Source organism: Pristiophorus japonicus, chromosome 6 (assembly GCF_044704955.1).
Source record: "Pristiophorus japonicus isolate sPriJap1 chromosome 6, sPriJap1.hap1, whole genome shotgun sequence".
NCBI classification, from domain to species: domain Eukaryota; kingdom Metazoa; phylum Chordata; class Chondrichthyes; family Pristiophoridae; genus Pristiophorus; species Pristiophorus japonicus.
The window spans coordinates 179,675,776-179,700,808 of record NC_091982.1 but is presented as its reverse complement, the minus strand read 5'-3'; the positions used below and the strand labels follow the sequence as shown (position 1 = coordinate 179,700,808).

Sequence of the window (25,033 nt, the reverse complement as noted above, 5' to 3'; positions counted from 1 at the left end):
AGTAAGACTGTGCTCAAAATCCTGCAAAAGTTCTGTGGGCAGCTGTCGGTGAGGTGAACGGCGAGCGCTATTCCTTTTCCGCTGACTGCAAAATCTGGGCCAATAGGACTTCAGAAAAATTAAATGACGAAAGAATTTACCAGGTTTTCTTTTTGTCCTGCTTCTCTTCCCATTTTTTTCAAGGATTTAAAAAATTAAATACAGTTTTGACCCCTTTGCCCTGTACTACTAAAAATCCATTGACACTGAAGATTTGCACCTTTTTGCTCCTTTATTCTCTGCTTTAATTATTTTTCCATCAGTTCTGTGTCTTTAATTATTCCTACTTAAGTCTTTTATTTACATCAGTTATTTTCTCTGGTAACAGTCTTTCCTCACACAGTTCTCTTTACTTTCTGTTGGAATAACATTTGTGACTTTCTTTAGTTCTTCTTAGTGTCTATTTTTGCTCTACGTCCCAACTGAACACATTAGTTCTAAAGGAGGAACGAAAAGACTTGTATTTATATAGCGCCTTTCATGATTACCCGGATGTCTCAAAGCGCTTTACAGCCAATGAAGTACTTTTGAAGTGTAATTTACTTTGTACATTTTTCCCCTGCATTTAGTTGTCGTCGTCTTTCGTATAGTAGTAGCAAAGCAAATCAAATGTTAATATCTAAGTTGGATATTCAGGCCAAAGCTTCCAGTGTAACAGCATGGATATCTTGTAGGCTGCCTGCGAATTTCCTCTGAGGGCAGTGCTCAAGGATCTGATTAGGAGCTCTACAGTCGCCTGATGGGGATACTTTAATCTTCCATCTAAGGAGAAGATGGCAGCATCTACCATGACCAGTTCTGAGGTGGTTGATGGTTGTCCACTGTTTGCGAGGAAAGTTTGATCCTTCAGGTTGTACTGTGGGGTTCTCTATAAGGAATCCATTCCATATATCACAGTTCTTCCAAGCATTTCATCATTAGTCATCAAGGCTGAGGGGAGATCGCTGAAGGGCTTCGGCGACGGTCCAAAATGGCCTTTTAGATTTGAGATAGGTTGGTAGTAGTTTGTTCAAGTTGACCTGGATCGTCATGTAGCATTTGTATTCTCTGGAGACTGCATATTCGTGGCGTAGGTATGGTGGTATGATGTTTGCAGGCAAGAGCAGCCAAGGTGTTGTTGTCGATAAAAGCGTACAGGTGATAATTTTCATAGTAGAATTCAGCTGGGCATCAACAGATTTTACATGCAAACTTGATAGCCATGCCAAAGAGCAGTACTCCGCTGTAGAGTACACCAGGGCGAGTGCTGCCTTACGGAGGGTTTGAGCGTCTGCTCCCCATGTGGATCCGGCGAATTTCTGGATCAAGTTGACCCCACGCTTTAGTTTCTTCCCAAGGTTCTGGAGATGATGTCAATATTATAAGGTGTGATCAACTGTGACTCGTAAATAGGAGTTTTCTTTGGCGTGTTTTACCTCTGCGCCGCAAAAGGAGACTTTTAAAGCTTGGTTTGCTTAATGAGTGTTGAGGTGGAATGCCAAGGTGACGGTCTTTTGTGGTTTTGGCCGAAGTCGCCATCAGCGGAAGTAAGCCTCCATTCTCTAAACCACTGGTTGGGGTCTCCTTGGTGCTGGACAGATTCATGTTTTCCGTGGCCAAGGCAATGTCATTAGTGTATACGAATTTGCAGGACTCTGTTTCGGGCAGGTCACTGTGTAAACGTTGAATAATATGGGTGTCAGGACAGGACCCTGTGGGTTTCCCATTCTGCTTTTTTGAAGTTCCATCATGGTTTCGATGCCTGCTCTGCCTTTTAATAAGATCATAGATGATCTGATCTAGGGCTCAGCTGCACTTCTCTGCTCACTCCCCACAACCCTTCACGCCGTTATCGCACAAAAATCTGTCTATCTCCACCCTAAATATATTCAGTGACCCAGCCGCCACAGCTCTCTGGGGCAGAGAATTCCAAAGATTTACGATCCTCTGAGAGAACTTCCTCCTCATCTCAGTTCTAAATGGGCGACCCCTTATTCTGAAACTATGCCCCCTAGTTTCAGATTCACCCACAAGGGGAAACATCCTCTCTGCATCTACCTTGTCGAGCCCCTTCAGTATCTTATATGTTTCAATAAGACCACCTCTCCTTCTTCTAAACTCCAGTGAGTATAGGCTCAACTTGCTCAATCTTTCTTTATGTCAACCCCTTCATCTCAGGAATCAACCTCATTAACCTTCTTTGAACTGCCGCCAATGCAAGTTTATCCCTCCTTAAATAAAGAGACTAAAACTATATGCAGTACTGTAGGTGTGGCCTCGCCAACACCCTGTACAGTTGTAGCAGGACTTCCCTACTTTTATATTCCATCCCCTTTGCAATAAAGGTCAACATTACAAGTGCTTTCCTGATTACTTGCTGTACCTGCATACTAACTTTTTGTGTTTTATGCACAAGGACCACCAGGTCCCTCTGTACTGCAGCATTTTGTAATTTCTCTCCAGTTAAATAATAAAATTTTTTATTTTTCCTGCCAAAGTGGATAACCTCAAACTTTCACATTATACTCCATCTGCCAAATGTTTGCCCACTTACTTAACCTGTCTATATCCCTTTGCAGATTTTTTGTGTCCTCCTCACAACCTGCTTTCCCAACCATCTTTGTATCATCAGCAAACTTGGCTACATTACACTCAGTCCCTTCATCCAAGTCATTAATATAGATTGTAAATAGTTGAGGTCCCTGCGGCATCCCACTAGTTACCGTTTGCCAACCGGAAAATGAACCATTTATACCAACTCCCTGTTTTCTGTTTTTAGCCAATCCGCTATCCATGCTAATATATTACCCCAACCCCGTGAGCTTTTATCTTGTGCACTAACCTTTTATGTGGCGTCTTATCGAATGCCTTCTGGAATCCAAATACACCACATCCCACTGGAGATTGTTAGCTCTCCTACGAGTATTGCTGTAGTAAAAACTCCGGCAATGCTGGTATGCTAGAATTCAGTGCAGCCTTCACTTCCTTCTTTGATAAGCACGCCAGGCTATGGTGGTTGAAAGCGATTAGGTCACCTGTGATACATTCTCTTGTGTCGAACTGGTGGATGTGTTCAATGTGTGTTTCTTCAAGTACCAGGACATTGACGCTGTGCTTCTTCAGTAACCTTTCGAGGTATTTGCATTTTGAATGAGAGATCCCTTCAATGTTAAGTTGGCATATTCGGATGGCTGGGCCTATATGTAGTTTTCTTTAGTCCGGAAGAGGGCTGTTCTATTTGCTTGGTTTGCTACTGTCACCGGGAGGTCGATTTAGCAACAAGTTCAGTGTCCTTAGAGATTACATTAGTTGTGATTTAAGATGGGGGGGGAGGAACTTCCATCCTAGGGTTTTAAGAGAAGTAGCGGCAGGGATTGTAGATGCTTTGGTTGTAATTTATCAAAATTCCCTGGATTCTGGGGGGGTCCCAGCATATTAGAAAACTGCAGATGTAACACCCCTATTTAAAAAAGGAGGCAGACAAAAAGCAGGAAACTATAGACCAGTTAGCCTAACATCTGTGGTTGGGAAAATGTTGGAGTCCATTGTTAAAGAAGCAGTAACAGGAAATTTGGAAAAGCAAAATTTGGTCAAGCAAATTCAGCATGGATTTATGAAGGGGAAGTCATGTTTGACAAATTTGCTGGAATTCTTTGAGGATATAACGAACAGGGTGGATAAAGGGGAACCAGTGGATGTGGTGTATTTGGACTTCCAGAAGGCATTTGACACGGTACCACACAAAAGGTTACTGCACAAGATAAAAGTTCACAGGATTGGGGGTAATATATTAGCATGGATAGAAGATTGGCTGACAAACAGAAAACAGAGAGTCGGGATAAATGGTTCATTCTCTGGTTGGCATTCAGTAACAAGTGGGGTGCCGCAGGGATCAGTGTTAGAACCCCAACTATTTACAATCCATATTAATGACTTGGAAGAGGGGACTGAGTGTAATGTAGCCAAATTTGCTGACAATACAAAGATGGGAGGAAGGGTAATGTGTGAGGAGGACATAAAGAGGCTGCAGGAGAACATAGACAGGCTAAGTGAGTGGGCAAAAATTTGGCAGATGGAGTATAATATTGGAAAATGTGAAGACATGCACTTTGGCAGAAAAAAATCAAAGAGCAAGTTATTATTTAAATGGAGAAAGATTGCAAAGTGCTGCAGTACAGCGGGACCTAGGGATATTTGTGCATGAAACACAAAAGGATAGTACGCGGGTACAGCAAGTGATCAGGAAGGCCAATGGAATCTTGGCCTTTATTGCAAAGGCGATGGAGTATAAAAGCAGGGAAGTCTTGTTTCAGCTATACAGGGTATTGGTGAGGCCACACCTGGAATACTGCGTGCAGTTTTGGTTTCCATATTTACGAAAGGATGTACTTGCATTGGAGGCAGTTCAGAGAAGGTTCACTTGGTTGATCCCGGGGATGAGTGGTTTGACTTATGAGGAAAGGTTGAGTCGGTTGGGCCTCTACTCATTGGAATTCAGAAGAATGAGAGGTGATCTTATAGAAACGTATAAGATTATGAGGGGGCTTGACAAGGTGGATGCAGAGAGGATGTTTCCACTGATAGGAGAGACTAGAACTAGAGGGCATGATCTTAGGTTAAGGGATTGCCCATTTAGAACTGAGACGAGGAAAAATGTCTTCTCTGAGGGTTGTGAATCTGTGGAATTCGCTGCCTCAGAGAGCTGTGGGAGCTGGGACATTAAATAAATTTAAGATAGAAATAGACAGTTTCTTAAACGATAAGTGGTTATGGGGAATGGGCAGGGAAGTGGAGCTGAGTCCATGATCAGATCAGCCATGATCTTACTGAATGGCGGAGCAGGCTCGAGGGGCCTTACGGCCTACTCCTGCTCCTATTTCTTATGTTCTTATGTTCTTATCACGTGACTGGGTAGGCCGCGAGAAGGCTGTCTTCATCCACCCCATTTAGTTGTGAGGAGAGACTTGCAGATTTCACTTCCTTACAGTGCAGAAAAAATGACTTGAGGATCAAGATATCGGTCTTTAAAATATCAAGAGACATGTGGAGGAAGAAATGCGCCTGCTTTTTGAGTGAAATATTACAATTGGGGAGATCAATTTGGGGTCATGATCGGTTTTCCCCAGAAGGCTGTCGAATTCAAAGCCGGCAATCCCTAAGTGTGCAAGGCACCTCCTGAAATAGGTATTCAGCCCCTGAATATGTAAATCATGAATAGAAATTAATGGGACTGAAAGCCAATCAATCCCCTGGACCCGATGGCTTACATCCTAGGCTTTTGAAAGAGATGGCTATAGAGATAGTGGATGCATTGGTTGTCATCTTCCAAAATTCCATAGATTCTAGAATGGTTCCCGAGGGTTAGAAGGTAGCAAATGTAACACCGCTATTTAAGAAAGGAGGGAGAGAGAAAACGGGGAACTACAGACCAATTAGCCTGACATCGGTAGTAAGGAAAATGCTAGAATCTGTTATTAAGGACGTGGTAACAGGTCACTTAGAAAATAATAATACGATTGGGTAGAGTCAACATGGATTTATGAAAGAGAAATCATACTTTACAAATCTGTTCAGAGTTTTTCGAGGTTGTAACTAGCAGAAGGTATTCAATAAAGTGCCACACCGGTTATTAAACAAAATTAGGGCTCATGGGATTGGGTGTAATATACTAGCATGCTTTGAGGATTGGTTTATGGACAGAAAACAGAATGTAGGAATAAATGGGTCATTTTCGGGTTGGCAGGCTGTAACTAGTAGGATACCACAAGGATTGGTGCTTGGGCCTCAGCTATTCACAATCTATTTCAATGATTTGGATGAGGGGACCAAATGTAATATTTTCAGGTTTGCTGATTGGGAAATGTTAGTGTTCAGAGGGACCTGGGTGTCCTTGTACATGAATCACTGAAAGTTAACATGCAGGTACAGCAAGCAATTAAGAAAGCAAATGGTATGTTGCCCTTTATTACAAGAGGATTTGAGTACAAGAGTAAAGATGTCTTACTGCAATTATAGAGAGATGTGTCTTACTGCAATTATAGGGAGAGAGAAAACAGGGAATTATAGACCGGTTAACCTAATATCGGTAGTGGAGAAAATATTGGAATCAATTATTAAAGACATAATAGCAGCGCATTTGGAAAGTAGTGACAGGATCGGTCCAAGTCAGTATGGATTTATGAAAGGGAAATCATGCTCGACAAATCTTCTAGAATTTTTTGAGGATGTAACTAGTAGAGTGGACAAGGGAGAACCAGTGGATGTGGTGTATTTGGACTTTCAAAAGGCTTTTGACAAGGTCCCATACAAGAAATTAGTGTGCAAAATTAAAGCACATGGTATTGGGGTAATGTATTGACGTGGATAGAGAACTGGTTCGCAGACAGGAAGCAAAGAGTAGGAATAAATGGAATGGCTGGCAGTGACTATATACATTAATGATTTGGAGGAAGGAATTGAATATAATATCTCCAAGTTTGCAGATGACACTAAGCTGGGTGGCAGTGTGAGCTGTGATGAGGATGCTAAGAGGCTGCAGGGTGACGTGGACAGGTTAGGGGAGTGGGCAAATGCATGGCAGATGCAGTATAATGTAGATAAATGTGAGGTTATCCACTTTGGTGGCAAAAACAGGGAGGCAGAATATTATCTGAATGGTGACAGATTAGGAAAAGGGGAGGTGCAATGAGACCTGGATGTCATGGTACATTAGTCATTGAAAGTTGGCATGCAGGTACAGAAGGCAAATGGCCTGTTGGCCTTCATAGCGAGAGGATTTAAGTATAGGAGCAGGTAGGTCTTACTGCAGTTGTACAGGGCCTTGTTGAGGCCACACCTTGAATATTGTGCAGTTTTGGTCTCCTAATCTGAGGAAGAACATTCTTGCTATTGAGGAAGTGCAGCGAAGGTTCACCAGACTGATTACCGGGATGGCAGGACTGGCACATGATGAAAGACTGGATCGACTAGGCTTATATTCACTGGAATTTAGAAGAATGAGAGGGGATCTCATAGAAACATATAAAATTCTGACGGAATTGGACAGGTTAGATGCAGGAAGAATATTCCCGATGTTGGGGAAGTCCAGAAGTAGGGGTCACAGTCTAAGGATAAGGGGTAAGCCATTTAGGACCGAGATGAGGAGAAACTTCTTCACTCAGAGAATTGTGAACCTGTGGAATTCTCTGCCACAGAAAGTTGTTGAGGCCAATTCGTTAGATATATTCAAAAGGGAGTTAGATGTGGTCCTTATGGCTAAAGGGATCAAGGGGTATGTCGAGAAAGCAGGAGTGAGGTACTGAAGTTGCATGATAGCCATGATCATATTGAATGGTGGTGCAGGCTCGATGGGCCAAATGGCCTACTCCTGCACCTATTTTCTATGTTTCTTAGGGCCCTGGTGAGACCACACCTGGAGTATTGTGTACAGTTCTGGTCTCCTTACCTAAGGAAGGATATACTTGCCATAGAGGGAGTGCAACAAAGGTTCACCAGATTGATTCCTGGGATGGGGAAATTGTCCTATGAGGAGCGATTGAGTCGACTAGGCCTATATTCTCTAGAGTTTAGAAGAATGAGAGATGATCTCATTGAAACTTACAAAATTCTTACAGGGCTTGATAGGGTAGATGCAGGGAGGATGTTTCCCCTGGCTGTGGAATCTAGGACTTCCAGGGGTGCTAAAGCCCAATTTAGCAGAAGTTAGCAATCATTTGCACATGGCGCTAACTTTTCAAACTTTTGAAAGGTAACACCCCCAAATGGGCCACTACCAAATTTCACCTCCTTTATCTTTATTCCAAATTCCCGTACCAGTTAGCCTGCTTATTCACCATAGTTAAAATATACCACAATCCAAATATGATTGAAGTACTTGGGGGGAAAAAAACTTGAAATTCTTGATATGGCACCTTATTAAATCTACATTTTAAAGTAATTCACACAGTGAATTATTTTTGGTGTGCCACAACTCGCTATACAAATGCAGCAGCTATTCTGCACCAATAATGTCCCACAAACAGCAATGATATCAGTGACCAATTAATGTGTTTTAATTATGGTGTTGGACAATGGAATAATTTTGGTCACGACAACAACAACAACTTGTATTTATATTGGGGCACAATTATTTGTACTGCCAAAATGGCTGCCTTGTCTCTGATTTACTCTTCAATTTCACTGCACCTATTGCTGATTGGTCCCCTTTGGAGGATAAGCCACACCCTGAATTTTCTGTGGAGTGTGCAATTGGAACCGCCCAGCCCAAGTTCTGACTGACTTCGCAAATTGTAACCTGATCCATTTTGACTTCAGAAGACGCAGAGGATAGCTCTCCCCAAAAGCCACCAAGTGCCAGCCGAAGTCCCTTACCCCAGCGCAAGTGCATTACCTTAACCCCCGCCATAGATAGAGCATTGTGTGTGGATTGTTAACTGGTTTATTGGGTATGATTTGAATGGTGACAGTTTTGTGATTTCTGGATTGGAAGAACCTCTCTACCCTTCGATCCCCCCCCTCCCCGTCTCTCTCTCTCTTCGCCCCCCACCCCGTCCCCCTCTCTACCCCTCTCCCATCTCTTTCTCTCTCTCTTTCTCCCCCCCAGCCCCCAAGCTCTATCTCTGTTCCTTCCACCCTCCCCCCCTCCCCCACCCCCAAGCTCTCTCTTTCCCCCCCCCCTCCCCGGCTCGCTCTTTCTCTCTCTTCTCCATCCCCCCACCCCCAAACTCTCTCTCTCTCCCCCAGGCTCTCTATTTATGCCCCACCTCCCCCCCAAGCTCTCCCTCACCTCCCCCCAGCCCTCTCTCTTTCCATCCCTCCCCCCCCCCAAGCGCTCATTCCCCTTCCCAGACTCTCTCTCACCCACCCCAAGCTCTCTCTCTCTCTTTCTCTCCCAGCTTCACCCACCCCCCAGCCTCTCTCTCCAACCAGCCTCTCTGCCTCTCTCTCTCTCTCCCCACCCAGCCTCTCTCTCTCTCTCTCTCTCTCTCTCTCTTTCTCTGCCCAGCCTCTCTCTCTCTCCCCGCCCAGCCTCTATCTCTCTCTCCGCCCAGCCTCTACCTCTCTCTCCGCCCAGCCTCTCTCTCTCTCCCCACCCAGCTTCTCTCTCTCTCTCACCCTGCCCAGCCTCTCTCTCTCTCTCTCTCACCCTGCCCAGCCTCTCTCTCTCTCTCCCCACCCAGCCTCTCTCCCTCTCTCTCCCCGCCCACCCTCTCTCTCTCCGCCCAGCCTCTCTCTCTCTCTCTCTCTCCCCACCCAGCCTCTCTCTCTCTCTCTCTCTCTCTCCCCGCCAAGTCTCTCTCTCTCTCTCACTCCCCGCCCAGCCTCTCTCTCTCTCTCTCTCTCTCCCTGCCCAGACTCTCTCTCTCTCTCTCTCTCTCCCCGCCAAGTCTCTCTCTCTCTCTCTCTCTCTCTTTCACTCCCCGCCCAGCCTCTCTCTCTCTCTCTCTCTCTCTCTCCCCGCCCAGCCTCTCTCTCTTTCTCTCTCTCTCTCTCCCCGCCCAGTCAGTCTCTCTCTCTCTCTCTCTCTCTCTCTCTCTCTCTCTCTCTCTCTTTCTTTCTCTACCCCGGTCAGCAGAGGCTCGCGGAACGTGGTCGGACTGATTTCAGGATCCCACTTCCGGCTTGTGGGCCCCACTTCTGGTTCCGGTTTCAGGCAGCAGGCATCGGGGCGGAGTCTTGAGGGGACGCAGGCGCAGAAGGACCAAAAAAGGACAGTTCAAATAGTCACATTGTTTATATAGCGCCTTTAACGTAGTGAAACGTCCCAAGGTGCTTCACAGGAGTATTATGAGACAAAGAATTTGACACCGAGCCACATAAGGAGAAATTAGGGCAGGTGACTAAAAGCTTGGTCAAAGAGGTAGCTTTTAAGGAGCGTCTTGAAGGAGAGGTTTAGGCAGGGAATTCCAGAGCTTAGACCCGAGGCAACAGAAGGCACGGCCACCAATGGTTGAGTGATTATAATCAGAGATGCTCAAGAGGGCAGAATTAAAGAAGCGCAGACATCTCAAGGGTTTGTGGGGCTGAAGGAGATTATAGAGATAGGGAGGGGCGAGACCATGGAGGGATTTGAAAATAAGGGTGAGAATTTTGAAATCGAGGCATTGCTTAATCAAAAGCCAATGTAGGGTCAGCGATCACAGGGGTGATGGGTGAGCGGAACTTGGTGCGAGTTAGGACATGGGCAGCCGAGTTTTGGATCACCTCCAGTTTACGTAGGGTAGAATGTGGGAGGCCAGCTAGGTGTGCATTGGAATAGTCAAGTCTAGAGATAACAAAGGCATGGATGAGGGCTTCAGCAGCTGAGCTGAGGCAAGGGCAGATATGGGCAATGTTATGGAGGTGGAAAAAGACAGTCTTAGTTATGCTATGGATATGTGGTTGAAAGCTAATTTCAGGGTCAAATATGACACCAGTCTTGTGAACAGTGTGGTTCAGCCTCAGACAGAAGTTGGGGAGAGGGATGGAGTCAGTGGCTGGGGAACGGAGTTTATGGTGGGGACCGAAAACAATGGCTTCAGTTTTCCCAATATTCAATTGGATAACATTTTTGCTCATCCAGAACTGGATGTCAGACAAGCAGTCTGACAATTTAGAGACTGTGGAGGAGTTGAGAGAAGTGATAATGAGGTAGAGCTGAGTGTCATCAGCGTACATGTGGAAACTGATGCTGTGTTTTCGGATGATGTTGCTAAGGGGCAACATGTAGATGAGAAATAGGAGGGGGCCAAGGATAGATCCTTGGGGGACATCAGAGGTAACGATGCGGGGGTGGGAAGAGAAGCTGTTGCAGGTGATTCTCTGGCAACAATTAGATAGATAAGAATGGAACAAGGCGAGTGCAGTCCCACCCAGCTGGACGATACTGGAGAGACGTTAGAGGAGGATAGAGTGGTCAACTGTGGCAAAGGCTGCAGACAGGTCCAGAAGGATGAGGAGGGATAGTTTGCCTTTGTCACAGTCACAAAGGATATCATTTGTGACTTTGATGAGAGCAGTTTCAGTACTGTGGCAGGCGCGGAAACCGGATTGGAGGGATTCAAACATGGAATTGCGAGTAAGATTGGCATGGATTTGGGAGGCGACAGCACATTCAACGGCTTTGGAGAACAAAGGGAGGTTGGAAAAGGGTCGGTAGTTTACAAGGACAAATGGATCGTGAGTTGGTCTTTTGAGGAGAGGGGTAATGACAGCAGATTTAAGGGAGAGAGGGACAGTACCTGAGGAGAGAGAACTGTTAACAACATCAGCTAACATGGGAGCCAGAAAAGGAAGTTGGGTAGTTAGCAGTTTGGTGGGAGTAGGGTCAAGGGAGCAGGAAGTGAGTCTCATGGACAGGATGAGCTTGGAAAGGTCATGAGGAGAGGTCGGAGAGAAACTCGAGAAAGAAGTGAGGTCAGGGCTAGGGCAGAAAGGGCTGCTTACAGGAAGTTTGGCCCGTGGGCTAGGGGAAGGAAGGGAAGAGGCAGAGGCAGCCGAACGGATGGTCTCAATCTTGGAGACAAAGAAGTCCATGAGCTCCTCACACTTATTGTCGGAGGTGAGGGTGGAGACAAGGAAGAGGGGTTTAAAAAGACGGTTAGCAGTAGAGAATAGAAGCCGGGGTTTATCTTTACATTTCAGAACGATTCTGGAATAGTGAGCAATTTTGGCAGACGAGAGCAGGACCCGATAATGCTTTTTGTGGTCCAGCCAGATCTGGCAGTGAATGGCTAAACTAGTTGTCCGCCATATTTGTTCAAGTCTGCGTTCCTTGGACTTAAGGGAGCGAAGATCAGGTGGATTGACTAGGGTGAGAGAGAGTAATTGTTTTAACAGGGACTAGGGCATCAAAGGTGGTGGTGAGGGTGTGGTTGAGCAGATCGGTAGCTGCAGAAATGTCATGGTGAATGGAGGGCCAAAGACTGGACAGTTGGGATTCCATAGGTGCAGTTGTAAGAGAGTCGGGCGAGAGTTTTTTCCAGGGACAGACAGAGAAGGAGGTGGGATTGTGGGGGTGGGGTGGAAGGGGGATGTGGGTGGAGAGCAATACGAGGCGGTGGTCAGAGATTGCCTTATCTGTGATTGATACAATGGGAGAAGCGGGGCCAGCAGAGATGGCAAGGTCGAGGGGGTGGCCGTGAATGTGGGTTGGGGAGTTTACATAGACGGAGAGATTAAGGGAGGATAGGAGGCTAGTGAAATCAGAGGAGAGAGAGCATGATGAATTGAGATGGAGGTTGAAGTTAGCGAGTGAAGTAGCCAAAAGAACTGCCTGCTTTTCTTCGAATAGTGCCATGGGATCACAGGAACAGGCAGAGATTACCTCAGTTTAACATCTTGTCTGAAGGACAGTACTTCCAGCAATGCAGCACTCCTTCAGTACTACACTGGCGTGTCAGCCTAGATTAAAGGCTCAAAATACAACTACATACAACCAGCAGATCTCAAGGCATGAGTGCGACCAAACAAACCAAGCCGACTTCACTCGCTAATTACAGGCAACATTTAGAAAAAGAAATCCAATGAACAATTCATTTGTAGTGTTTTTGTGTCCTCAGATGATATTTGTTTCAATTGAATGTAATAGAAAAAGTATGAAAAAGTCCCAATTTTGTGATGTATCTGTTCTTAAAAGGAAATTGAAAAAACTGCATTCACTCTTTTAGCTTATAATTCATTTTCATTGATATTAAATGTTGATACTATTGTCTGCATATACAGCAGGGGTTTACTTAGAACAAAACGTTTACCTAAAATACTATTTTGTAATATACAAGATGGTGTTAATACTTTAGTGTAAACCTTACCAAGCTCGGAATCTAATAAAGCTCTGGACTGTTGAATCAGAAATGCGCATAATTTGTTGAGCTGTGTCCTTCTGTGAAATGTTCACTTGTATTTCTGTCAAATATAATCTGAATGTCAAATGTTGGAGGAATGCCTGGGCACTTTGTTACACCCTTGAAATAATGTGAGTAACAGTTAACTGTTTTGAGTAAGGAATAAGTTTCATCCTATAGCAGTCAGCCTGTTCCTCACTGTCTTAAGTTTCACAAAAATTGTTTATTTAAATATTTTGCTAGTTATAGCAATTTAATGGATGTAAACCATATCAACCAAATCTGTATTTATAGTGTATTCTCATAAATAGCGCCTTTCAAGACCTCAGGATGTCCCAAACGCTTTACAGTTTTAAAGAACTATTGAAGTGTAGTCATTTTTGTCGGAAACATGGCAGCCAATTTGGACACAGCAAAGTCCCTTGTTACAATAAGCAGATGATCTGTATTTTATTGATGGATGAATATTGAGGGAGAAATACTGGCCAAGTTGTAAAAAGAAAATGTTTACTTTTCCAAAGCTCTCTTTTCCCAACTTGATGACCATGAAAAGCATCCACAAAATGAAACATTACCACATATTACAACTGTCCACAAAGGATTATTGCAGAAAGAAGCATGTTAATATAATTTGACTTACAAAACATTCACAACTCATTTGTGAATTCAACACATTATTAAATTGAATATTTTTGAAGAAACATTTGCAAAGACTTGGCTCTGCAGCTTAACTATTGAAATAACTCGAGCAGAATATTGTTAAATTGCTTTCTGGCCAGACTGATCAAGGAGGCAACTGACTGATAGAACAACACCCAGACAAACGTCTGGAGACAGTAGATCTCATTTTATTGTATTTTATTAGCTTGCTGGCTATTAATGTTTACTACGAGGTATTTTCAATAATCATATGCTGTTCCCTCATTGTTTAGACAACTGATCAGTATTTTGCTTTTTAATTCTAGTTTATTATTAATTTTGATATACTTGTGTGTATTGTTCAACAGATCTATCTCCAGCAGATGTATTATTGTCTTCTATATAAAAGAGTTCATACTGTTGCTGAGCAACCAATGAGCATCAACCAGTTCCGCTATTTTTGTAGGTAGAATGAATTTAATTTGGTTAGTTGTTCAGAATGTGGCTCAAATCCCATTACTTTGGATATGTGCAGGTGGTTCAGGAAGCAGGCATTTTCTGTAAAGGCAAAAATGACATGTTGTTTGACATCATCTAAGAAGTTCTTCTCGTTCTTGGGGAACTTCTGTATTTGGGAAACATGTTCATTTTCTGAGGAACAGTCAGAGATGGACATGGGATTCGAGAGAGAAGAACATAAGGAAGTTGTAGTAAACCATTATAGATCATTGGTTAAACCTCAGCTACAGTATTGTGTCCAACTCTGGGCACCACACTTTAAAAAGGATGCCAAGGCCTTGGAGAGGATGCAGCAGAGACTTACCAGAATGGTACCAGGAATGAAGGAATTCAGTTATGTAGAGAGACCAGAAAAGCTGGGGTTGTTTCCCCTCGAGCAAAGAAGGTTAAAGGGAGATTTAATAGAGGTGTTCAAAATGATATGCAGTTTTGATAGAGTAGATGGGGAGAAAATGTTTTACTGGCAGGAAACAGTTGGTAACCAAAGGACACAGATTTACAGTAATTGGCAAAAAAGCCAGCAGGAACATGAGGAGAACCTTTTTTAATCAGCATGTTGGTATGATCTGGAATGGATTGCGTGAAAGGGCGGTGGAGGTAGATTCAATAGTAAATTTCAAAAGGGAATTGGGTAAATACTTGAAAAGGAAATAACTACATGGCTGTGGGGGAAAAAGAAGGCAGTAGGACTAATTGGTAACTCTTTCAGAGATCCGGCACGATGGGCCGAATGGCCTCCTGTGCTGTATCATTCTATGAACAGTAGAGATGAATTTAGGAGGACAAGTAAGGCAATATTATTGAAGTTATCTGATGCATGAAGTGCTGTTGGTGTGAACTGTTGATGCACTTCCTCCTCTCTAAGTCACTCCCGTCCCAAGTAACACATAAGAAATAGGAGCAGGAGAAGGCCATACAGCCTCGCAAACCTGCTCCGGCATTCTGTAAGATCATGACTGAACCTCTGCATCAACTCCACCTTCCCGCCCTATCCCCAGATCCCTTGATTCCTTTAATGCCTCAAAACCTATCGATCTCAATCTCCAATATACTCATCGACTGAACATCCACAGCACTCTGGGGTAGAGAATTCCAAAGATTCATAACCCTCTGAGTGAAGAAATTTCTCATCATCTCAGTCCTAAATGGCTGGCCCCTTATTCTGAGACTTTGACTCCTAGTTCTAGACTCTCCAGTCAGGGGAAATAGCCTCTAAGCAGCTACACTGTCAAGCCCTATAAGAATTTTATACATTTCAGTGAGATCACCTCCCATTCTTCTAATCTCCAGAGAATATAGGCCCATTCTACGCGATCTCTCCTCATAGGACAGCCTACTCATCCCAGGAATTAATCTAGTGAACCTTCATTGCACCCCCTCTAAGGCACGTATATCTTTCCTTGGGTAAGGAGACCAAAACTGTACAAGTGGTCTCTCCAAAACCCTATATAATTGCAGCAAGACTTCCTTACTTTTGTACTCCAATCCCCTTGCAATAAAGGCAAACATATCAATTAGCTTCCTAATTGCTTGCTGTACCTGTATGTTAACTTTCTGTGATTTGTGTAAAAGGACCCCCAAATCCCTCTGAATGCAAACATTTACTAATCTCTCATCTTTTAAAAAATATTCTACTTTTCCATTCTTCATACCAAAGTGGATAATTTCACATTTCCCCACATTATACTCCATCTGCCAGTTCTTGCCCAATCACTTAACCGGTCTATATCCTCTTTGTATCCTCCTCACAGTTTACTTTCCCACCTGGCTTTGCATCATCAGCAAACTTGGATGTATTACACTCGGTCCTCTCATCTAAGTCTTTGATATCGATTGTAAATAACTCAAGACAAAACACTGATTTTTGCGGCACTAGTTAAACCCTGCCATCCGAAAAATGATACGTTTATTCCTACTCTCTGTTTTTTGTCCATTAACCAATCCTCAATCTATGCTAATATATTACCCACAATCCTATGAGCCCTAATCTTGTATAACAACCTCTTGCGTGGCACCTTATCCAATGCCTTCTGAAAATCCATACAGACTACATCCACTGGTTCCCCTTTCTCTACCCTGCTAGTTACACCCTCAATAAACTCTAATAGATTTGTCAAACACACTTTCCTTTTCATGGGCTCAAATTTGGTCCACCCATTTTTTCGGCGCACTTATTGGAGATGTGATGCTTTTCTCCGTTGATAAATGCGCCGAAAAAAATCGCTCCCCACTTTGGCCGCTGTCCAGCCTCTCCTCGGTCTTCGCGCAGCGTGGCCTGTCGGTCGGGGGCGGTGCCAGTGTCCTGCGTGAAAACAGTGCCGGGACGTCTGCACATGCGCAGTGGAGTGTCCGTGCATGTGCAGTAGCTCCTCGCCCCCAGCCTCTCTCTGTGCGTGTTGCAGCTGCTGTGTGTGTGGGTCCCGATGCCCGCCCCTATCCCTGGCCGAGTGGCCTCCCGGTGCAATCGATTTCAGGTTTGAAATTTTATGCACTGTAGCTATTTTTGAACTTTCTTAATGGCTTGTCATTTTCCTGGACTTTTGAAAAGATTATGCAAATATGTTTTGTTTCTTGTGAATAGTGGTGACAATTTGTCAAGCTTATTCACCTGGTGCTATTGTGAAAGAAGAACATAAGTGACGGAGGAACACTGAGAGAATATCTTATTTATTGTAGTACATTTTATTTAGTAATATGGGCTCAATTTTGGCCCAGTATAATCATTGCAAACAAATAGTTGTTTAAATTAGTTGTGAGATTAGGGCAATTCAACTATCTTTTACTTTTATTTTTGTAGTTTAAGCTTCCATGAATGCTTCTGTTGTATAGTAAATTAACTTTGCGAAGTTTGTCATATGATGTCCTGTATAGCTGTTTGATTCTATTCACATTCTTTAGTCAAGTCATTAAGTTCTGCTGGCCTCCGATGTACCTACCTGCGCTGATTTCTTAACTCTCCGCAAGGGTTTTCTGAAGTGGCCACATACGCTGGCCTAAGTAGATTTGGAGTAACTATTAGCTGGCCAAAGTGGCTTAAATATCCAAAACTGGCGTAGGTGGCTGGTAACGCCCCCTTTTGAGAAAAACTAAACTAAACTAAAAAAAATTGTAACTAACTTACTTACACTGGCGCAAATTGAATGTGCAAAATGGGGATTTTTAAAATAGTCCAGAAAAATCAAGTTGCTCCAAAAAAAAGGAACAACTCCTGGCCAATTTTGAGCCCCATATAACCATGTTGTTTCTGCCTATTGCACTCAGTCTATTAACCCCTACTGGCCGGATGTGATTGATTACAACTTTCTGTGCTATCACATTCTGATTATTATGAAGCTGCATTTGAAACTTTTAATTTCCTGTCAATTACTGATATGTTATAATTTTCTGAAATTCCCCATTGGGGTGCCTCTGGTTGATGTCTATTTCATTTGTAGAATGTGGTACAGGTGTGAAAGTTCGTACTAAACCAAAGATGAAAATAGAGATGGAAACAGAAAAATAGGGTGAAGCCAGTAAAACTTCAGTATGTTGAAATTTGTTTTGGTGACAGGGTTAGATACATGTTCCTTTAAACAGTGACAGGCAAATCTGAGGATGAAAAATGTCTTATAGACCTACTTCTACTAACGCATCATTAATCAAATTAATAAGTAATTTTCTGAGGTAAAAGGTGTCAGGCTAGCTTACTTTGCATTAACCCCTGAAGGTTTTTATCTCAAAAAAGGGGAAGGATTATATTAGTGGTTAGTGATCTGACAACTGTGGCCGGGTGACCCAGTGAGCTTCTGTGGACTCAGAATGGACCATTTTACAAACAATTGAGCACCCAGGTTATTATGTCCTGTTGTTTTGCCTATTAATAATTCCAGGCACAGTGAAAAAACATGCTTGCTATTCAGTTCTAGCGCTTAATAACCATCATAAAAGTATTTGGGTCGTCTTCTCATCTATTCTGGCTGAGGCAGTTTCTTCCTCATCTGGAATAGGAATACATGTATAGTTTGACTTGGCTGTCTGCAAATATTGACCAGGTGGCTTTCCTGGAAAATTACTATCATCTCTTTGAAGGGCCATTTTTAAAAGTTGCTCACAAACACAGTCCTTTGCTAAGTGTTTGACATGTTCGTAGTGTGGCAATATTAAAAGACCAACTTCAACCAGTGCATAATGCATCGCCAGGAAATACTTTTGCTTTCCTTCCTTCAGCACTGTGGGAAGCCCTGCATTGCTGTGCATTATTTGTATTTTGTTGCTACATTATATAATCTTGAACATTATCTGGTCTTTTTAAAAAATGCCTATTAAGTCCAGAGCACAAACAATCCTAAGCAGAGTAATGTTATCCTCCTTCCATATTTTATTTTTCTGAAGTCTTCGGTATTTCAGTTGCCCACTCGTGATCTGTAATCTTCTGACACAAGCTTAAACCTCTGAGAGCTGTCAGCTGAACATTGTGCCGAAATGGTGACTGTTGCTGAGTTCTAGCTGTACATCACAAACTGATGGGCCAGTAGAATAGCTCACATTGAACACACAGGCCTGATCTGAGAAAGTGCTCGACTTATGGAGAGAAGAAAATGATTTATTCATTTTTTTCCCCTTATGTGCGAGACCATTTCTGACTGACAGCCGCCGAACCAATCAGAAACAACATATTAGTTTGGGGGAAAATAGCAGCAACTTTATGTCAGTAATGTTTCTGACGACTCAAATCTGTGCTAATTGCAAATTACTGAAGAACTTTGTACGTGGTGATATTTAATTGATTTGAAGATCTCTGGGGGTGAAATTGCCCCGTTTGGAGGCGGTACCTTTCTGGGGCAAGGACATTTATCGCAGGACCCGGAAGTTCCGCCCCCGGCACGGAATTTGGCCCTTCCACCCCTCAACGGAGGCAGAGTGCTATCGGAGGCGATCTACGTCCGTGGAGAGGTGCTCCCGGGGCGGTAGGATGGCGCTGAGTCCAAGGCCGCGCACCGGAGCTAACGCAGCAGAACACCCCTCCCCTTCAATTAAAGGGAGGGCCACTGCGCGCTCTGCAGTCCCTTTTGCTGCCGCCACTGGGCCACCAGGGATGCACCAACCGGGCCAACAGCCCGGCATCCATAACGGAGTGCGGGCTGCAGGATGGTGGCCCGGTCGAGGGTCAGGTGACAGAAGTGTCAGCTGAGAGAAAAATATGTCCGCCCACAGTGCAAATGGCTTTTCCTTTAAGGGATGTCCTGGCGGCAGATGTTCACCAGCTTCATGACCTGCAAAGCTGGCGGTGAAATGGGCCAGTGCCATCTCCGCCACCCGCAGTCAATTTCCCCCGAGGGGCGTAAAGGGGTCGGCGTGGGGCGGTGAAGTGTCAGCGCGCATGGCGATGATGCCATCATCGTACGTGGGCCAGCCCGGGGTGCAAATTGCGGGGCGTGGCGCTAACGCCACACTGGCCCCTCAAACCTCCGGGCTCTAGAGACGCTATCGACCCTTTCCCCCAGGCGATAACCTGGAGGCGCTAACGGGGCTATAAAAAAGGGCAATTTCACCTCCTCTGTGTCAGGATCACAAGCACACTGATCTTTAAATAGGTTGTCAAATCTTAAAGCATCCCTGAGTATCCATAGCCAATTGCTGTAAGAATTGGTTGATTGTTGTCAGGATGTGTGACACCTGACAGAGTTAGAGTTATATAATTCCACTTGAATGTGTTGAGTGACTATCATGTCGTGACTGTCAGTCAGAGCAACATCAGTGACAAAATATGCTGGTGATATACAGAAACCAGTGACCCGAATTCTGGGGAAAGGATAACGGACAATCAAAACTTACAAGGGTAGAAAGTTAAAGTGACAAACTTCACATATAAAAGCAAAATACTGCGGATACTGGAAATTTGAAATAAAAACTGAAAATGTTGGAAATACTCAGCAGGTCAGGCAGCATCTGTGAAGAGGGTAATTTTGCTGTCACCAGCCCTTAAGTTCTATTGACCTAAAACAGAGAGAATATTGTTTTGTACAGATTATTCCTAATTGAAATATTCTTTTTCAGGAAATATAACATCCGTGTGGAAGATATTATGGTAAGAGACATCCGCTTTGTCATTGTAAACTGCAAGTATAGGGACCTGCAAGATCTCCTTCACTGCACAAAACTTAAACACCTTCCTCTTGTTGAATCGGCAGGTAAGAAAAAGAACAGCACTTAATTTATGTTATAGGGTTAAGAATCAGAGACATCTCTCTCCGCTAAAAGGGCTGAGCTTTATCTGAAGAATACTAAAATCAGGCCAAATTATTTTCTCAGTTGTCAGATTTGCTTTGCTTTAACAATTCTTCAAGAAATACAGCTGCTCAGTGGGTTCATCAACCATGCTTGTCAATCTGGAAATCATTTTAGAACAGAAAAGATAATTAGAAGACAAAGTAAGAGATTTTTATAGAATGAGATTTCCATTTTAAGGCAAGAGCAGCAGACAAATGGAGTTACTTAAGAAATATTTCTTTTTTTTAAACTTTTGGCGATAGTATAAAATGGCCATTATATAATTGGACAGCTGTTATAAACCTCATATACAACGTGTACAATGTGCAGCAGATCTAATATTCATTTTACACTATCATCAAAAGCTAAAGTTACCCCATAGGTAAAATTGTAACAATCCTATTTGCTGGCTGCCCTAATTGTATCCTGTTCTGTTAACAGTGGAGGTCCATTAGCATCAGCAGGAGTAATTGGGACACAAATATTGAAATTTCCATCGATGTGTTTTACGATATTTTTTTTTAGTTCAATTTAATTTTTCTTTACTTCATTTTAGCTGCTCAATACTAGGAGCCTTTTAAAATTGTTTACTTGGTGCCTTAACTATGGACCAGATTGAGGCAGTAATGGATAATTAATTGGTTACAAGAGAGGTGTGATTAGCCATTCTCTGACTGTCTTCTCCTGCAGCAGTTGGATTATTGTGGTAATTTAGACAGTATAAATTTGAATTGAGTAGCACAAGCTCAATCGCGAGCTGCAAGAAACCAGTGGAGTGCGAAGTTTAGCCTCAGTGGGATTCCAGCCTTGAGCTGCCATTCTACTGTATTTTTTTCTATAATTAATAGTTGTGAAGTAAGAGGAGTTTGATTCTTGGGAATTTGCTGCTCGTGGGGGTTCAGGCTACATTTTAGACACAGAGATGGCATTGCGAGGAACGCTTGTGATGTGTGTGGCGTACAATATGTGCACATTCATGGATCCTCAGTGAATCCAGGAATATCACATTTGCACTTGAAATTGAATCTCTGGAGCAGAGCAGCATAGAAAAGGATGAGGGGCTGCTAGATCATACTCTCCAGAATGTGGTCACCCAAAAGGGCACAGGGATAGTGTAGAAAGATAAGTGGGTGACCATCCAACAGGTAATGGAGGGCGACAGAAATCACAGCTACAGGGAATCACTGAGTGAATGGAATTGTCCAATAGTGTTTGACAAATATGAGGTGGACAGTGACAACAACTTAGAGAAGGGTGGCCATGAGCATCATGGTGACACTGGAGCAAGAAACTTGCCTTGCATAGTTTAATCAACGACAGCCAACACAGATTTGTTAAAGACAAGTTGCAATTTACAAATTTAATAAGTTTTTTGAAGAAATGACTGGTTAAATAAAGGAAATGCAGTAGTAATATTGTGTATGGATTTTCTGTTGATATTCAATAAGATGGCTCACACGAGGTTTGTTGAGAGAAAAAATCAGGCATTTGGTACAAAAGGAAATGCCACGCAATGAATAGAAAGTCACTTGACAGACAAGAAGCTAAGAGTTAAGATAAATGGATCTTATTCGGATTGGACATGGGTTGGAAGTGGTGCCTCAGGGGTCAGTGATGGGTTCACATTTGTTCTCTGTATATAAATGTTTGGAACATGGGTGTAGGGCACAGATTCTCAAAACTTGCTAACAGAATAAAAGTAAGGGATTTGGCAAACAACAAGGAATACTTTAGGACAACAGGGCCAGTGTGCAGATTGAATAGACAGGTAGCAGATGCAGGTTAATGTACATAAGTGCAAGGTAATACATTTTGGGAGGAAAAAGCAAAGAATAAATGTATAAATTTAGTAGAAAGACATTGGAAGGCTGTGGATGAAGAGAAGAGAGCAAGGGGTTCAAATACATATTTTTCTGAAACCATAAATGCAGATAGATAAAGGGGCCAAAATTGCTCCTTTTTATAGCCGCATTAACGCCTCCGGCGGGGTGTTAACGGGGGCAATGGGTTTATTGCCCGGGGGAGAGGATGATGGCACCTCCGGGGAAATTGCCCCGGAGGTTTGTGGGGCAATGTACTGGTAGCGCCGTGCCCCAGGGCGGCGCACACCTGCCGATGATGCCATCGTCGTGTGCGCAGATCCCTTACCGCCCCCACACCGACCCCTTTGCCCCAGTGGAGGAAATTGCCCTGCGGGTTGTAAAGCTGGCGGACATCCGCCGCCAGAGTGCCCCTTAAAGAGGAGGCCTTTAGTGTCCCGAGCCACCATTTTATTTTGTCGGCCGACTCTTGCGTCGGCCCAACAATGGTCCCTGCCTAGCCCACACCCCCCGTGATCGGAGACCCCCTCACGAGGACTCCGATCATCCCCCAGGTCTCCCCCATCCCCAATGATGATGCTGAGCTGGCCCTGATCCCCCAGTGGCCGGGCCCAATCTTCTCTTTCTCCCTCCTCCCCCCACCAATCCTCCGGTGGCCGGCCCCGAATTCACAATCTTCCCTTCATCCTTTCCCCCCCCCCCCCCCCCGCCCCAATCACACCTCCCTCTCTCTTCCCGCTCATCCGGCCCCGATCCTCTCTTTTTCCCCTCCGCCCCCCTCCCGCTGCCCCCACCTACCCCGATCATCTGTGCTTCCACCACCCGGCCCCCATGCAAGCCAGCCCTCCCTCCCTCCTCTGTGCAGCCGAGTGCCGCGGCATAACCGCCCGCAGCCAGCCAGCCGCTCAGTCTGTCTGGCTGCCGGCCTCCCGGGTTTCCTGACTGCCTCGGAGCCCCCACATCCCCAACCCGCCCTCCTCCTTAAGATCCAGCCCTGTGTTCCTAACTGCTGCACTCTTAAATGTTGCATTGATTAATAAATCTGGTATTCCGAATAAAACAGGTGACTATGCTGCATCCAACACTTTCATTTTTCATTATTTTTGCCATGATAAAAGAACCCATACCCACCTTTGAAAGCTGCACATTATGTTGAACTGTAGTGTTCCTGTGTTTTTCAATGTCTCACCCTGGTTTTTGTAAGCTTATTACAGCATAACATTTATCTAGCTGGGCAGTTGCACAATGTAACTCTTCGTAAATATTGCTATGCCTGAAAATACATTATTTTTTTTCCATTCTGAATACGGTATACTTTAAATTACAGCGGAATCCATGTGCATTCAGTAAAAACATTTCACCTTTCCTTTAAAACTTTAACGCACTCTGAACACACTGGCTGTTGAAATGACCTCTGTTTTCTTGGATATTGATTTTTTTTTGGTCTTGTCTTCTGGATTATGTTAGTAAAGCAAATATGAAAGCAGGGAAGCAGGTGAGCACAGATGCCGGTCTGTAACAAGTATAGATTATATAAGCTAATCGAGAGTGATACTGTGATGAATTGACAGGCTGATATTCATGGTTCTCGCTTTTATTCAGTGCTGACTTTATAGTCTGTAAATATCTAAACGTTTTTGGGGCCGGTTTTCTCGCTAGATTCCATGATTCTGCTGGGCTCCATTGAAAGGACGCAGCTGCAAGCTCTTGTTGATAATCAGCTGAGTCGGCAACGGAGGATGGACTATCTTAAGCACAAAGCTCAGGTCGAGAAGAAAGTGGATGCTGACAGCCACAGAATTATTGATGAAGGAAATAATGATGCCCATGATTCTGGGGTCAGATTTGAGGTGAGGATTTGGAGCAGCAATAAAGAAACCTTTAATCACTAAATACTTAAGAATGCACATAATAGCAATCCATTCATTTCTGGATTTCATATTATTTCAAATGAGCTGTTTGATTTTAACCAGCTGTTAAAAGGTCATTGTGAAATTGACCGTAAAGGGACAACGAGGGTAAGTTTCACCCTCGCCCCTTCCTTCGGTGGTAAACTGGCAGGGTGGGTCAATGACCATGAACCTCGGGGGGTTCGAGAACGAGCGGCCAATCTGCAACACCACAAGTTTTATGCCTGGATAGCAGGTTCAAAATGTACCCCAATATGTTTTTTGGGTCATCTGTAGAGGCTGAATTTTTAAATACGAGCAACAAAATCTCCTCACGAGCGATGAGCATTGAATCTCGAGTCTGACTCCAAAATACTTCACTTGGAGTCGACCTTTCTGGAGTGTTTGTGAGTTGGAGCAGGAACACTGGTTACCCAGCATTGGGTGTCACACTTGGCTCAGTGATAGTACTCTCACCTCTGAGTCAGAAGGTTGTGGGTTTAAGCCCCATTCCAGAGACTTGAGCAGATAATCTTGCCTGACATTCCAGTGCTGCACTGTCAGAGGGTGCTGTCTTCTGGGTGAGAGGTTAAACTGAGATCCTGTCTGCATTCTCAATTGAATGTAAAAGATCCCATTCAAAGCAGAGCAAGGGAGTTCTCCCAGTATCTTGGCCAATATTGATCCCTCAGTCAACATCAGATTATCTAGTCATTTATCTCATTGCTGTTTATTGGACCTTGCTGCATACAAATTGGCTGCCGTATTTCCCGACATTACAACAGTGACTAGGCTTCAAAGCATACTTCATCGGAAGAGGCATGTTAATTGGGACAGTTTGCCGATTCTGTTACATTTTATACATGAGATGCCACTTTCTACTGAACTCAAAGTCTCTCACCTCCATCATGGTGTGTTGTTGCTTGGAATTGATTGTGAATTCCTCTACCTTGCCCTTAATTATTCTAAGCCACCCATGCTCGCGGGAAACTGTTTTTACCAATGTCAGCAAATTGCTGTACTTGGAGGAAAGTATTGCTATCAGGTAAAACTATTGTGGAATGGGAAGCAATTGTAA

At 43.9% G+C, this 25,033-nt stretch overlaps 1 protein-coding gene across 2 annotated transcripts in view; it reads left to right on the top strand.

The window, feature by feature from the left end:
* LOC139265315 (chloride channel protein 2-like) overlaps positions 1-25,033 on the top strand; it is a 684,518-nt gene that overhangs the window by 587,124 nt on the left and 72,361 nt on the right. For both annotated transcript variants that reach the window (XM_070882282.1, XM_070882283.1), the window contains exons 16-17: positions 20,034-20,167; positions 23,726-23,916. In XM_070882282.1, the coding sequence (XP_070738383.1) occupies positions 20,034-20,167; positions 23,726-23,916 (325 nt within the window). The remainder of the gene's footprint in view (positions 1-20,033; positions 20,168-23,725; positions 23,917-25,033) is intronic.